Consider the following 16,262-nt stretch of genomic DNA (forward strand, 5'->3'; position numbering starts at 1 on the left):
AGCTCATTGTGCAAAGGATTCATAAAAAGTGATATGGGAAGTGTTAAGGTGGGGCAATGGTTCCTGGGTTGGTTGTGTCCTTATAATTCTTACAATCTATCTTGAGGTGCTTGTTCTTGGATCACAACCTGAAGTGATTCTGATTATTGGTGTGAAGGCATCTCAGGGCCAAGGCATATATGATTATATTAAACTAAATAATTGTGTGTTTAACAGCCAAAGAATTGAGCATTATATTTATTTAGAGTTAGAAATTTGCAACATGAAAGTTATGGAAACTGTTAGATATAATCAATGGTCAGCCCCAAGTTGTAAATCTATCCCCATATGAGCTCTTAGAGTGCACATTTTGTGATAGTGTCCCAAATGAGGAGCGGCTAGTGTGCAACTCGACCATATGGGTCGATAAGGTGTTAGTCTAGGAAACCGTAGATGCATAGGACACAATGGATTTAGGAAAGAGCGAAATAGGTAATAGGATTGGCTAATCAAGTTGACTAGAATATTTTGTGGGCAAGTTACAATGTACTTAGTCTTGAAGTATGTGCCATTGACTTCAAGATAAGTACTATCTAGCACTAGCCTCTATCTAGGTAGTTGGATCATATTAAATGACAAGTCCGTTGACAGAAAAGGAATATCTTCACTATTATCAATTGACATGCACATTTAATGTTTCACTCAGACCAAATAGAGAATATAATCCACTCTCTTACACAGTGGCGTATTGATCATTAGTCCCCACTAATTTTGTAGTGAGCTGGTCCAGATCCCATCTAAGCGCTAAGGTGTGAGCGCATGGGTGAACTACCATTGTGAGCTACTCTCATATGTAATAGAAGTTTTGTTTTCATATATCCATCTCTATGGTTGTAACTCTATATACCTATCTAATCGATTCTCAATATTTCTAACAAAACCCATGTGGCATAGTCATAGGTAGTGTCCAACAACAGGTATAGTATCTAAAGTTAAATCTGGATCTTGTGAAATTTGAGTGTTTCCAAGAACTAAAAAAGTTTTAATGAACTGTGAGAAGAACATAGAATGTTGAGTTTATTGGAGAAGAGCATTAAACATTGTGTTCTTAGTTGGGGTTTCTATAATGAAAATCTTAGCACCATATTTATGAGTAACTTGACGCTATAACTCAAGCTGTAGTAACATGCAAAACTAAACAAACAAAAAAGAGTAGGAACCTTTGGCTTGTGAATTTACAATGCTGATTCAAAGGTTGGTATGCTAATATAGTCATTACCTTGTTCTGCATTTATTTCTCTTCATTCAGTTTGCATGGCACAATATTAGTCATATTTGTGGTATTGCCAAACCTTCCTTTTATAATTGCATAAGTGGTACGATGTATTAGTATATAGAAGTTATGTAGAAATCTGACCTTATGAATTTAAAGTAGGGAAAAGTACCAGGATACCCCTGGAAGTTTGTCTATTTACCAGAATGCCCCTGAAAGTTTCAAATTTACCAAACTACTCCTATGTCCAAAAAATTACACTTTATAAAGTAATTATATACACTCAAATCTACAAGCCCTATTTACGAAAGATAGTAGCCCTATTTACCAAAGATTTGAGTGTATAATTACTTTATAAAGTGTAATTTTTCGGACATAGGGGTAGTTTGGTAAATTTGGAACTTTTAGGGGCATTCTGGGAAATAGACTAATTTCCAAGGGTATCCTGGTACTTTTCCCTTTAAAGTAAATAGACTAACTCTCGTCGCTCGTCGCACATTCACATTCTCGTTCTCTTTCTCTCTCTCTCATCCTAATCTTTGTAGGAACATATACAAGAGATACACCAGATGTACAAAGACATATATTGAGACAACACAAACATACAAGAAGAGGCCAGTAGCCTGGTATAGTATATTATTAAGCTAATTTTCATCTTCTGATGAATGAAGTTGAAATTCCTCTAGCAGCAATGTTAGAAGAGCTTCACACATCTGTGAAGCATCTGATTCATGAGCCCCTTTTTTAGACTGAGAATAAACCATCCAAGCATGATCGAACTTCCTATCAGGCCTCACTACTACAGACCCAGGAATCTCTGCATCCTTTCTTACAACTAGTCCATCACTTTTCTCACCATACCGCAGATCTAAATGCAATGCACATATTGCCATTGCAGCTGCCAACGGTATGATTACTGGAAGCTTTGTAGCTGACATAGGTTCTTGAAAATCTGCTCCATATATGGCTGATAATGGTATCCATGGGAGCTCAGCATGTGCTATGTGTGACATGGTGTATATCACACCTGGAGCAATGCTCACCTCTGTATGAAAGGAAACTGTAGGGAAGTCGATTGGTAGAGGATACCTTGCTAAGAACTCCCGCCTCTTATCATACGTTAAGTCTTCTAGCGATCTTATGTCCCCCTGAAAAATTAGAGGCAAAAGAGATATGAATGTGATGTGTTTACATTACATAATGATGTAGTATTCAATCAAAGTCCATCTTAATCAATTTTCTTTCTTTAAGCAGTCACTTCAATTTTCATTGAGGGCTTTAAGGCACCGTATTGTCCACATGGCATTTTATACATGTTCTTTTGTGAGTTTTTAACTCATATTGAGGCTTCCAACAACGAGTTACACCAATTACTACAAAAAACCACCTTATATAGAATTGGTCGCATCTACCCACAAAATTGTTTTCCAGAATAGTAAAAGAAAAAACAGGGCTATAAGCATCACTAACGGATTTTATTGTGGTCACAATGAGAACATAGGAGGAATGTGCTATTTGGAAAGCATTTTATCTACATGATGACACTCCTCATACATCTTTTACATAAGTGTCATCTGTGGAACCTTCCCAACTAACTGGATTAAGAGTACAGTTGCATTAAAGATTTCATTCAATGTTCCATGACATCTTATCTAATGTTTCAATTAAAATGTACAAGCACACAAATATCTTAATCAAAGCTGAGAAGCATGTAAAACCGATATCTTAATCACCTTGATTATTTTGCAAATTATGACCTCCATGACACGCCTTGTTTCGACATCTGCGATCTGACCTTCACGAAATATATCTGATGCGATGGGGCTGCCTGCATATGGAGACTGAACTACGACTAAACCGGCAACTTTCTCCTTCAAATCAGACCAATACTTCGCAATTGCTGCTGCTGCATCTACTCCACCTTTGCTGTGTCCCAGTAGCATAACACGTTTTCCACAACCCCAATATAATTCCTCAATATAATTTTTAATTTCAAGAGCATTAGTCTCAACAGATGCCTGTCCATGTGATAAAAAGAGATGTAATATTCACCACATCTGGAGGATTGAAGAGAGAAATCGTGTTAATAGGATACATACCTCACTGTGTATTTTTGCAATGTGACAAGTGACACCCAATTTTGAGAAGTATTTCTTTGTGTCAACAAAATAAAGCGGACCATGGTTGCTAAACAAACCTGTTCCCAGATTATGCAGGTTCATCTTTAAGAATTCTCACAATCACTTTTTCCATGACTTAAAGTGAAATAACTGACTTCCACTTTTGTTTTATAGCAGTGCATACCTGGAACAAGGAGGTAAACATAACTGTTTGGCAGCTTGTGTATACCATTACTGTTTCAATCATAAAAAATTCGGAACAAATCAATTGACTTATCCGAGGCAATGCAAAATGTGATGTGTCACATGTGCAAATACATACCTGACTAAACCAAGCAGCTGCACAAACCTATCAGTCCTATCCTTTACTGGTGGCAACTCAGGAATTCGTGCTAACCATCCAATGTCATCAACAGAACCTCGTAGAGTTGACTTAATGCGATCAACAAGCCTAATACATGAATGATATAGTTTTATAAAGCATTTATCTGAGAAAATTTCAAAGACAGTAGCAGAATATGCAAATAATTGAAATAGATGTATTGTTTACATGACACCATGTTAGAAAAACTCAGCATTGGAACCATGAAATTTTTTATATCATACTCTAGCTTCTTATATAAAGCCAGGGAGTTGTATGTTTCCTGCATATTTCTGTCATTTTGTGATTCCATAACCTAAAAATTTGACTAGGTACTTTACAACACGTACATATGCTATGTAGTTCCACTATATGTGACTAAAAGCTTCCCCTCCATATCTAGCTGACTAGAACTATCACAAATCCTTATCCAAATTGCAACTATAGCAAGTATTTTTATTATAGCTACACCTGATCACAAGGTGGTCGGTCATCTTCAAATTGTTAACTAACATCATGAACTCCTCAAATATCACAAGACCTTCTGTCAGCCCAATATATGCCCTTCATTTTACCAACTATTCTGAAAACCCTGACATTTTGACTTCAATCAGATAACATGCAAACACATGCAGAGAACTTCATAAACATCCAATACTATGTAAAAAGTGTTTATACCTTCGTATTTGACAGCTTCTTTCTGAGACACAATTTTGGAAGGATCTAAAAAATGAGAAGGAAAGTCGCCGAGCAAATAGAAATGGCGAAAACAACCTGCACCAATTTACTCTCGTCATGCGATAATCTTTGAATAAGAAATGAGGCAAAAGAGAATCTTCCATCCATGACTACTAACTTGTGTATGATCGACAATGGAATGTTTACAATAACATGACCACATTCTGTTACTACTGAACCCAACAAGTGAATCAGCTGGCACAAATTTGCCCTGAGTATAAGTGTTGACAATGATGGATCAGGGACAGAGGTAATATCATTTGAAACTTGACTATACTCGTCAGGCATGCCCTGCAATTTTCTCCATTTAAGAATTTCATCATCTGCTGATGTTTCTGATAGCCATGGTTTATTGACATTCTCTCCTGAGTTGAACCCCAATAAAAGGATGGTCAAAATCCAGAAAAGTTATTTTAGTTCATGTTAATGATTTGATAGTACTATAAAATTATGGAGTTCCATTAGAATAAATTGGACTTATGGTCACATATATATGCTGTGTTATTTGATCCATTTGGCCTCCCATTGTGATGACACACTTCTACCTCACTTTTCTCATTATTTGAACTGACAATACCGTTTTGCTTTATTTCTTCTGCAAACATTTGGCAGAGAGCAGATTCTGAAACATATAGTGGGTTATAGCACAAATTTCATTTTTATTGTCTAAAACATGATAAACATTTTTTCCTTGAATAGGTCATTCCTGATTGAATCAGTTTTCCAAAAATTAGAATTAATGAATCAGTTTCCCAAAAACTAGAATTAGCTCTTCCAGCATATTTAGTCAGGTGTTTCACTTTATTATAAATATAAACAGATGAGCCATCATATAGCTGCGATTTGACTATACATACCTAATAATCTTGAAAAATTGTTAGAATGTTTCCATTGATCTGATGAAGTAACTTTTTTACAATCAGATAGTGACCTAGAACCTTCTTCAAGTACGGAATTTGAATCAAATTCTGCAACCATCCACTGCAGGAAGACACATATTGTTAGCTACTATTTTATGGAACTATAACCAGAAGGAAATATGCTCCTAGGAATTCCTTCACATTACTTTTACACAGTAATAGGTTCCTCTAATGTTAAACTTTTTCCATTTACTACGGGAGAAAATTTACAACTTGGAAGGGGATGGATTTAGTTGACGCTATACTTTTTTGAAAGGACTATTGCATCTAAATTATTAAACCACTCAATGCACAACTATCTGCAAACATCCCAACAGGATCTCTATTGTACAATCCCACTGATAGGCTTTAGGGGGTTGAATTTGGTTGAAACTATACTTTTTCCAAAGTTCTCTCACATCTAAATTATTTACCATTCAATGCACAAATATCTGCAAACAACCCACAGGATATCTACGTACAATTCCACTGATAGTGTTTTCTGTAATTCAACCTTTCTGATATCCATACCAAGTTCTCATGCACCTCCATAAATTATCATTCCAATGTCTCCAAAATGATGGTCAATGGTAAAACTTGGACACCATATTCTACATGCAAGTCCTGCTTGGTGTATGAAGACATTCCTTCATATGACGTGTTCTTATGCAGACATGCATAGTCTACATGGATTCCATAATCTACATGCAAGTCTTACTGGGTGCATGAAGATATTCCCTTATATGACATGCTCTTATGCAGACATGCATACTTACTGTGCAAGTCCTACTGCTTGCATGAATATATTCCCTCATACGGCATGTTCTTATGCAGGCATGCATACTTTACATGTAAGTCCTACTTGATGCATGAAGGCATTCCTTCATACGACATGTTCTTATGCAGGCATGCATACTCTACATGCAAGTCCTACTTGGCGCATGGAGATATTCCTTCATATGACATGTTCTTATGCTTGGCCCGGAAACACCCAGGTAAATCCTCTCCCTGGGTCAATAGTAACTATCAGACAAGGATTGCACTTGCAAATCAAACTCCATTATTCCTGCCTCATACAATATTGCTAGTTTCAAATTTAAGACATGTCAAAAATAAGATCCAAACAGTTCACAATCATCAACACAATAATTTTAACATGTCTAAGGTATCCGATATTGTGGAAAAATATAAAACACATCTATGTTATAATTGTTGGCAACTCAAATTTTTATATGAAATAGTGGAAGAGACATGAGCAGCATAATATGTTGGCAGAATAGGTTAACAAATTTCTAAAGAAAGAAAAGACAACCAACAAACACTATCAACTAGAATTAAAGATCAGAAGTCCCAAGTTGAACAAAACATGCCATTTAACCATAAGTATCTTACCTTAAAATCAGGGGCCTTATTCTCCTCAAATAAATTGTGATATCTATTTTCCCATGCTGCCATAATAATCTTCTTCTTTATCAATAATGTGACCTAAGTTGGCACACGAAAAAGAATATATTACCCTTTCCATGAAAACAATCATATCATTCATGGTTAAATCCATGATATGAAAGATGAACGATAGAGCTAGGGTATCTATCCTTGCCTGAGATGTGGAAAAAGGTACAACAACAGACTTTATAATGCCAGCATATTCTTTGATGCTAGTCTAGCAAGAGCTGAACCAATATCAAGATAAGTTATTTGTTTGATTATGGATATTGAATGAAATCGTGAAAATAACAGCATCACACATCTCTTAGAATATACCTGTACCCAATATTGCTGTATCACTTGGTATAGTAAATGAGAACGCTTAGTGTTTATTTAACCCCATGTAACATTTCCACATATACATGAAGTGGTTGGTTCTCTACTCTAATACAAGGTTTCTATGTGCTTGATGATTCTAAGGACTATTTACCTCAAATTTGTAAAACTACATAAAGCAAGAAACTTTCTATCAGGGGTTTCACAAGATTCTTACCTTCAAGTTGCTCATTGAAGGTAAGAATTAAACTTATCTGAAGCACGATTCAAACAGCTTTTACCTTTAAATGGTCGTGATGTATACATTAAACTTATTTAATCCATATACATTAATAGTCGAGGATTCACAAGCTCGCCTTAAAGCGCTCATTGATGCATGCATTAAACTTATCTATCAATATTTGGAGTTTGAGATTTCTTTTGAAGAAAAGTCAGAGCTATGTACAAGATTCATGTGTATGTGTATGGGGACTGGAGGGCATTGAGGAATAAGGCTGTTTATATAAAGTTGAGTGGACTTATCTCGCATTAAGTGGGCAAATTTACTGAGCCTATTTAAGCACGCAGGAGGGCATCTGATGCATGGTTCATTCTCCCAATAATATTTATGAGTTTGAACAATGACAGATGGTAGCGATAGGGGACGCTACCAAGGAAACTGAGAAAAATTCTCAGTCAGGTAGACCTGATGTGAAGTGATCTTTTTAATGCAAATGATTTGAAGTTTTAATAAGTCTATGATGTTATGGGAAACTTTGCAAAAATCAAATGTACCTAGAGGATTGTTGGCCTCAACCCAAACCCCAAGAGGCTTATAGTATGGAATGAATTGTACATTTCTGCTGTGGTTCTTGCAGTGCTTGTGTATGCATATTTTTAAACATTATAGCACCTTGTGCACCTTACAAGGAGAACCGTGGATGATATCAATGATTAATATAAGAAGAAACCTCTTTTTACTCGGAATTATGTAATATATAGAACCGAAAAGGAGACTATATCTACCTCGCTCTGTTCATGTCCGTATGAAATCAGAGTTCCAATTTGGTTTGACTCTAATACTGAAAGCCTTAATTGCGAAGGATTTATTGATTTCTTTCTTTTGTCAGTGATTAACCATTAAAGCACGATCTTTTCGATAAGTTTAAAGCTTACTTATCGAGGAGAAAGAGGGTAGGTGATGGTGGAGACTAACGAGAATTGGCGTATTTGCAGGGATGAGAACGGGAAGAAACAAAAGCAGAAAATAAAACAGGAGAATGGTTGAAAACTAAGTAATACACAAAAAGAAACGAATTCAGTACCTGTGAAACGGTGTTGATTGGAGCGATGGAGAGCTCGAGGAATCAGTATGTAGTGCAGGAAAGTTGGGAGCGTTCGATCCTTCTGCCTGCAAACTGCTGCATTTCTGCGGAGGAGACGCAGACAGACACAGAGAGAGAGAGAGAGAGAGAGAGAGAGAGAGAGAGAGAAAAAGGCGGGAAAAGTCGGCCACGAGAAAGAAATCTGAGAGATGACGTGGCTCTCCCTATCCGATGACGTGGCACGCGACGACGTGGCGCTGCGTCGCCAGCCAATCGGTTCTCCTTCTAATCATTCATTATATATGTATCCCATTAATTCTTAGGTTTTTCCTTTTATTTATAATAATAATTATATTATTAATAATCATGATAATGATAATAACAATAATAACATTATTATTGTTATCATCATCATCATCATCATCATCATCATCATCATTATTATTATCTGAATTCAAAGATATCTATGCATGCCCGCTTAGTCTCCATGATGACCAAAAGGTCGGTCTCGATGTCTCCTTTGGCCGAAACCCGAAGACCACACACACACACACACACACACACACACACACACACTGGAGGCAAAAGCCGACGACCAATGTATCTCTATCTGTCACCTGCTCGCTCCCGAACCAAGGCTCGTTAGTGTTTACCCCCGCACGCACATCTACGAACTAGGAATTGGCTTAACCAGTTTGGTCTTGTCTTGACCAGACCTTATGGGTTTGGGAGTTTTCAAGCTTGAACCGAATCCATCCCTAAACTTGTTCATGCTTAACTGGTTTGGCCGAACCGGTCTATGAACCAGTTTAGCCAAACAGTTTAAAGCCTTAACTATGCGCAAACACATGTACTAAGAGAATCTCCATTTGCTCCAATAAATGAGTTTGCCCTTTTAGCACTCCATCTTTCAAAGGGTCAATTTAATTCCATGCCTATCATCGAATATGAAAGCATTGGGCATGCCCTAATCATTTTACGACCTCCAATTTTCTCAAGAGAGAGGAAATTTACCTCTATCTATGAAGTTGAGACATCTATAATCAATTAAAAATACTCGCATTGTTTCGACATTAGGTAACAATGCGGGAAAATCAACCAAATCTAACCAAAATCTTTTGAAGCAAATAGACATTATATGAAAAGTTTAGTATCGTCTTCATATTGAGTTGTTGCTTGTCACCTGAAGAGAAACCCCAATCAGTAATATCCAAATAATGACATTTAATCGAAATGACCAAACTTCCTGAGAGTAGTGGTACAAGTTATAATTTGTAGTGTGTGTGTGTGCGTGCGCGCGCTTATGTTCAAATCTTAAGACCTCATTTGAAGTGATGGATCATCAAACTATATATTGTACTTTAGTGCAATTAGTTAAATAATAGATAAGAGCGTGTTGTTGAGTCTGATTTCTCAAGTTCGCTTGCTCATTAATTAAGTGATTAAGTAATGTGTAGAATATGTGAACAAACAAGTGGTGGGCACATGTGCAATAAAGCCATATCATATACATACGGAAGAAGATATTGTTGTTGCATTGAATGAAGAGAATAATGTGATATTCTACCCACTCTCCTTTAGGAGAGATTGTACTTTGTGTGTTGCATTGAATGAAGAGAATAATGTGATATTCTACCCATTCTCCTTTAGGAGAGATTGTACTTTATTCTACACAGTATCCTTTGTGACAAGGAGAGATTGTACTTTATTCTACACAATATCCTTTGTGACAAGGAGAGATTGTACTTTATTCTACACAATATCCTTTGTGACAATACATAAAGTATGGTTCTTATTTAACATTATTTGTTAGGAGTTTTTGTTTTTGGTATCTCTCTCTCTCTCTCTCGTAATTACATTACCCTAGTGGTAAGTTGTTAACACTACGAGCACTGCATCTTGGGTTCGAAACCCAATTTCCTAACCTCTCTATTATATACTTCATATACTTTTAATTCTCTAGATGCCACTGTGGAACGTAGGGGTTGAACACATGACCACTTGGTCTCCATTGGGCAACCTTACCAACTGAGCTACATCCATGTGGGCTCTCTCTTTCTCTCTCACTTTTGTTGTGTGTGTGTGTGTCTTTCCGCTATGTAATAACCTCCTCATCGAGTTTGTTAACCACGTGAATTGTATTATTAGGGCTGGATTCAATTTGCAAATAAAACAAATGTTGTCCACAAATGTTGGGGATATAATTCCTATTGAGTGAATAAAAATCATCTAATGTCAAAGATTAGGCAAGCTACCAATTTGTGCCAAGGGGCTCATAATAACTGATGACAACTTTGCGGAAGGAATCTAGGTTATTTCATCCATGTGCTTTCTAACAAGCTACCTAACACTACCCAACCATGGCTACAACCTCCTGATGTACTTCCAAATGATGGCTCAAATCTCTCATTCACCCCTAGATGATTGGTTAAACAACAAAATTGCAATCCACAAGGACACCCATCCAACAATGCGAAGGGGATTGTAACATTCTATAATATCTATGTTAATGACACCACATCATCGAAGATGACCATCATACAAATAACCTATGCTTTAAGTTCATGAATATTTCTAAGAATTATGATTTACTCTCCAGACAACCTCTTCCTGATTCACTTCTTCGCTCATCTTTTCTTTTGGATGATATCACAACAAAAAATTCTCAAAAGTACATCAACTCAATAGTGAATCATTAATGGTAACCATAATTGATGTTTACTAATTAATTATCACTAATCTTATCTAAGAGTTATTCAACGTTATATTTGCTTGTTAAGGTCATATTCAAGGTTGTTCCACTATCTACCTGGTGTAGGTGAGATGGATGGAAGTGCTTGTCAAGCTTCTCCAAGCTTCGAGCAACTAATATGTTGATGCTAACCAAATCAATGTTATAGTTGCAAACAAAGCTAAGACATTAAGAACTTCATACTTAGTCACATTTTAATGACTTAAACAATGTGCTAATCTCACAAAAGGAATGCGAGAAACCAATTTTGCTTAATTGAGTTACCTTTATAAAAGAGTGAACAAGAGAGAGAACTCAAAGAATGAATTAAGCCTTAAATGTGTACAAGAAAAGGAGCTTAAGAAGAGTTATATGGGTAACATTTATACTTCTCTTACAAAGTTTTTTCTTGTACCAATCAAGCATTTCTAGTTTTTAGTGCCACTATCTACTAATCAATATATGGAGATTAACATATTTCCAACTTGAGGACATTGTGTGAGGTTAATGCATTGGGTAATTGATAATGTGAAACATTGGATGATAGATATGAAATCTTTACATCGAACTATATGATGCTCCCAAAAGATGATCTCCATAGTGTTAAGTAGATGGGACATGGTGCTTTGGTTGTGAAGATATGGGCACCAACAAGGAACACCAAGCAACCAATCTATGAAAAAGGGGATAGAACAAACCGTGTAGGACAAAATGCAATCCAATGGGCAACCTAGTGTGAAACAAACACATTTAGTTTGCAAAAGGTATAAAAACCACTTTGTAGTCACGACTTTTATAGTTCATCTAAAATCTTAAGAGTGTTTGCTAGTGATTAATATGCTAAGTGTCGGGTTCTATCTTCCTAATTTTAATTAAGAGCTAAGAGAGATTAGTGATATAGGCTCGTAAACCAAACTCTAATATCTCTCTCTCTCTCTCTCTTTGGTGCTCAACCTCTATGTATTAAGTAGTGGTAATAAAACGACATTGCCTTTACTTTAACTTCTTTGTTGAAGTGTCTGAGAGAGGGCAAGAGAGATTAACAGTAATCGTGTGAAGCTAAGCAAGCTAGTTGCTTGGTGGTATTTAACAACTACCTCTATCTAGTTTGCCACCAAAAGGGTATACATAAGTTAAAATCCTAGGCCAACGACATCGATGGGAGGTAAAACTCCATCAATTCATATAAGTGTTCTCGTGCGAGACATGGAAACGACACACATAACAATGCACAACTTGCAATTTGTGTATGCTTAAATTAGGAAAGACTCTTTGTTCATCATTTTCTATTTCAAGATTATGGCTATGAGTGATTTTGTTTTCTCAAATTGAGCATCATGGGCATCACAAACGTGAAGTTTGTATGCCCCTACATACACTTCCAATGTCCCTACGTGTTTACTTTATACAATTGCACTTGGTGTTCTTGTTCCATTTGGAAATGTGTTCATCAACAAGGCACGATTCATTGTCCATCATGGACACATAATCAGTGGTTGGATCAAGTAGCATGTTCATGTTTTGCCTCTTAAACCATTTGAGTGTGTCATGTGTCCAATTAAAGAAGATATTTACAATTTGTGTGACTTTTGTATTTTGTTGAGAACCTAGATTGATAGACAATGTCCTTTCATGTCCTTTGGATCATCATGTTCCAATGGTTCATCATACACACTAGTTCAATGGTTCACACCATGTTTCAAGGAGCATTTGTAGGTATGGAGTGGTAGCCTTAGATGCGAGATGACATCATAGAACTATCTTTTGCATTTTCTCAACATTGTTCCCCTTCAAACCTCAATAACCCCGTATAACATTAAGTTTTGGATTACATACATAATGTAGGATCCAAAGGGTTTTGAGATTGAAATTAGAATTGTGGAACTAGGCTAACCGATTTTTTATCAAAATTGTATGCATGTAGCACAATTATGATTTGTTGGGACAACAATTCACATGTATTTGTAACAACTCACCGTTTTGTAAGAAAGGCATACATACACACATACCGTTGCATGATTTAGTTCTCACTACATTTAGGGATAAATTTCCCTCATTACTAAATGTTCATGTGAATATAATCTACATAGAAGTAAGTAATATAACTTTCAAATGTTGAACTAAGTTTTATTGGGAGTGTTAGTTAAGTTCTTGCTTTTGCACACGCCGAATGGAGTTGGAGAGAGAGGACATGCATTTATGTCTAGATTGTTTCCAAAGTAATTTGAGACCCTATTGCATTTATAACATGCATCACACTCTTTCATATAGATTTGCAATGGTAATGTGATGAGTATGCCAATTTTTTTCACATTCTCTATATCTCTAACACTTCAAGTTTGATACAAGTGGGCAAACTTTGCCAACTTTGCAAAAATTTACAAAGTTTGCCAATATTTCACCTTATTGAATGTGCATGTTGATTATGTGTGTTTCTTTATGTATATGCCCTCACATATACATGCTTCACATTCACGAATATTATATATGCTTCATCAACCAATAAGTCACACCAATGTGTAGGTCTATAGATTGCATGTGGTTCACCAATAGGCAGGGCCAAAATAATGGTGGGATCTACAAAAAGAAGCCAATAGGTCATAATAGGTAGGTAATGGGGTCACCAACATGTGTATATTAATACCCCATATATGGAGCTTAAAACGAAACAAAAATTCCACTCTTACCTTTGAAAAAGTGCAAAGATCTCAATGCCAAATATAATTTTAAAAGCCATATAAGTGAAGGTTCTTTTCATCACAACAATGTAAATGTATATATTCTATGTATATTTAAGGACATTTGAGTAGAGAATGAACCCACGCACCAAGTGCTTTGGGGCTTAAAACAATAACAATAAAAATAAAAAAATTACAAGCCATGAAAATCTTCATCACATAAGGTTATGACATAAGTGGCAACATGGGCAATAAGCCACTAACACAAATCCAGAAGGACAAAGCGATGATTGCAATTGAAACGGAGTTTGATGTAGACGAGGACAGAGATGCCGGAACGTAAGATGGAGAACCTGTTCGAGGAAAAACCACAAAAAAAAGAGCATATAAGAAGAGAAATGAATATACCAAAAATGCCATAGATTCAAAACTTTTTAACCCCCTTGTATTGCCCAAGGTCATCTAGTACATTAATGGGATTTGATCAACCCACTCATGTATTAGTGATACTTGAACCCAAGTAACTTTAATGACTTTTGAATCCAAGTAAATATATCGTGATACTTGAACCCATGTGGACATTAATGACTTTTGAATCCTAACTAAATATTAAGTACATGAGTGAGATATGAACCCAAGCATATGTAATGGAGTCCTGATTAATTGAGTGAAAATAGTTATTAATATTTAACAATATTGTGAAATGCACAAAGGTACACACCACAATATACTAAAATTTCATGAAGTTCATAAAGACACTACAATTTGTTAATGTCTACTTCTTTCAATATGAGATAGATAGATTTAAGATAATGATATTTCAATGATCTTAATCCTTGAGAAGCTGAAATTTGATCTATGGGATCAAACTAATTGAGTTCTTCTCAATTGCAAGACTTTTGATGCAGAAACCACCAAGCTAAGAGAGCAAGAGACTGTAATTGTGTATGTGAGAGAATTGTGATTTAATTTAAACTACCTTATGTTGATAGCAGAGCATGATTGCAAAAAACCACCAAAGAAAACCCAATAAAATAGTAATAAAAAGAGACAAAGACAAAAAAATTCAATGATTCTGTTAAAACCACTTTTTTGGATGTGAAGTATGAATCGTGTTAGAGACCATTAAGAGTGAGACATGTTTGGGAATTTATTTGTGATTCTGGATGTTCAAGACTTAATTTACTCATGAATGTTTCTAATCTCGACTGATTAATAAATAGATAGATTGATAGATAAATAGATAAATAGATAGATTGATAGATAAATAGATAGATAGATAGATAGATAGATTGATACATAGATTGATAAATAAATAGATAGATAGATAGATAGATTGATACATAGATTGATAAATAAATAGATTGATTGATTGATTGATTGAGAGAGAGAACACTTACTTCCATTGTTACTGCTAGTTGTAATTGTGGTGCAGTTGGCTTCACTTGTGACGATGGAGAGATGGCAGAGCTGAGGGAGGCGAAGGGCTGATTGGAGCATGGATTGGTACTGAGGGTTTCCCAGGAGAGAACAAAGGCAGTTGAATTGTGTGGCATTTGACAAAACGATCTCCAAAGGATCACAACACGAGGATGATGGACTAGTATTGCTGCTGCTGCTACTGCTACTGCTACTGCTACCACTAGCCAATGCAGAAGAACATGGAGATAAGCTCACAAGAACAGAGGAGCATGCTGAACGATCTACCCTAAATGTGATTGCTATGGCTAATGAAGAGAATGAAGAAGACACAAGAAGCAGTAGTAGAAGAAGATTAGTGGTGATGAAAGAGTACTCCATGTGGTGGTTTCTTTGTGTGTGTAGGGTTAGGGTTAGGGTTAGGGTTGGGGGAGGGAGGTGGTTTTTCCTTGAGCAAAAGAATTGGATTTAAGCAAAACTTGATATAGGTGGATCTTGAGCCATGAATGAAGGCATAGATGAAGGACCTAAATTCCCCTTAAGGTTTGGTCAATTTTGTTAAAGGTTTGTTTTTTTTGTTTATTGGAAGATTTTATGTTAAAAGATTTGCTCAGTTCAACAATTAAAGGGAACTTTTGCTTATGTTTCACCATGTGACCTTCAAAGTTTCCTCACATTAAAGACATGATCCTTCCTCTCTTGTTCATTCACACTTCCGGAGTTTATTAATATTGTCGTCTTCGGGGATCAAATAGAAACTACGTGGAATAATAGAAATATAAATGCGGTTTCGGACCCAAAGACAATGGACCAATCAAAGAGAAATAGATCCAAGGAGGGAGCATGTTAAAGAAAGAGAGGGAGGACTCGGGAAGAGATGGGGAGAACCACAATGGCACCTTTCCGTTGCCCTTATACATATGTTATATTATTCGAGATGTAGGTTTTGCGTATGAATCTCATCAATGTTAATGTGTTTGTTTCTTTTTGTAATGT

General features: G+C 36.1%; 2 protein-coding genes across 5 annotated transcripts; both read right to left on the minus strand.

Moving 5' to 3' along the window:
* Positions 1-1,824: 1,824 nt before the first annotated feature.
* LOC147852933 (uncharacterized) lies at positions 1,825-8,560 on the minus strand. Of its 4 annotated transcripts, none has more exons than XM_087333126.1 (11): positions 8,439-8,560; positions 6,971-7,043; positions 6,763-6,855; positions 5,329-5,452; positions 4,590-4,836; positions 4,412-4,507; positions 3,695-3,823; positions 3,557-3,606; positions 3,352-3,449; positions 2,986-3,270; positions 1,825-2,400 (listed from the first exon to the last, which is right to left on the minus strand). In XM_087333126.1, the coding sequence occupies exons 3-11, from the start codon at positions 6,823-6,825 to the stop codon at positions 1,897-1,899; spliced, it is 1,596 nt and encodes a 531-aa protein (XP_087189252.1). In that variant the 5' UTR covers positions 6,826-6,855; positions 6,971-7,043; positions 8,439-8,560; the 3' UTR covers positions 1,825-1,896. The 4 variants fall into 4 exon arrangements, with proteins under 4 accessions (XP_087189252.1, XP_087189254.1, XP_087189255.1 ...); XM_087333130.1 differs by lacking the exon at positions 1,825-2,400 and adding an exon at positions 2,481-2,847; XM_087333128.1 differs by lacking the exon at positions 6,971-7,043 and having other exon boundaries at positions 8,439-8,538.
* Positions 8,561-13,864: 5,304 nt separating this feature from the next.
* Positions 13,865-15,696, minus strand: LOC147852934 (uncharacterized). Its single transcript, XM_087333452.1, has 2 exons — positions 15,248-15,696; positions 13,865-14,200 (listed from the first exon to the last, which is right to left on the minus strand). Exons 1-2 carry the CDS (start codon positions 15,645-15,647, stop codon positions 14,073-14,075), a joined length of 528 nt encoding a protein of 175 aa, XP_087189578.1. The 5' UTR covers positions 15,648-15,696; the 3' UTR covers positions 13,865-14,072.
* Positions 15,697-16,262: the final 566 nt, after the last annotated feature.

The sequence above is a fragment of the Azolla caroliniana genome, unplaced genomic scaffold (genome assembly GCF_043228905.1).
Source record: "Azolla caroliniana isolate FFs.n. ecotype wild unplaced genomic scaffold, voAzoCaro1.0.p SCAF_17, whole genome shotgun sequence".
NCBI lineage: Eukaryota > Viridiplantae > Streptophyta > Polypodiopsida > Salviniales > Salviniaceae > Azolla > Azolla caroliniana.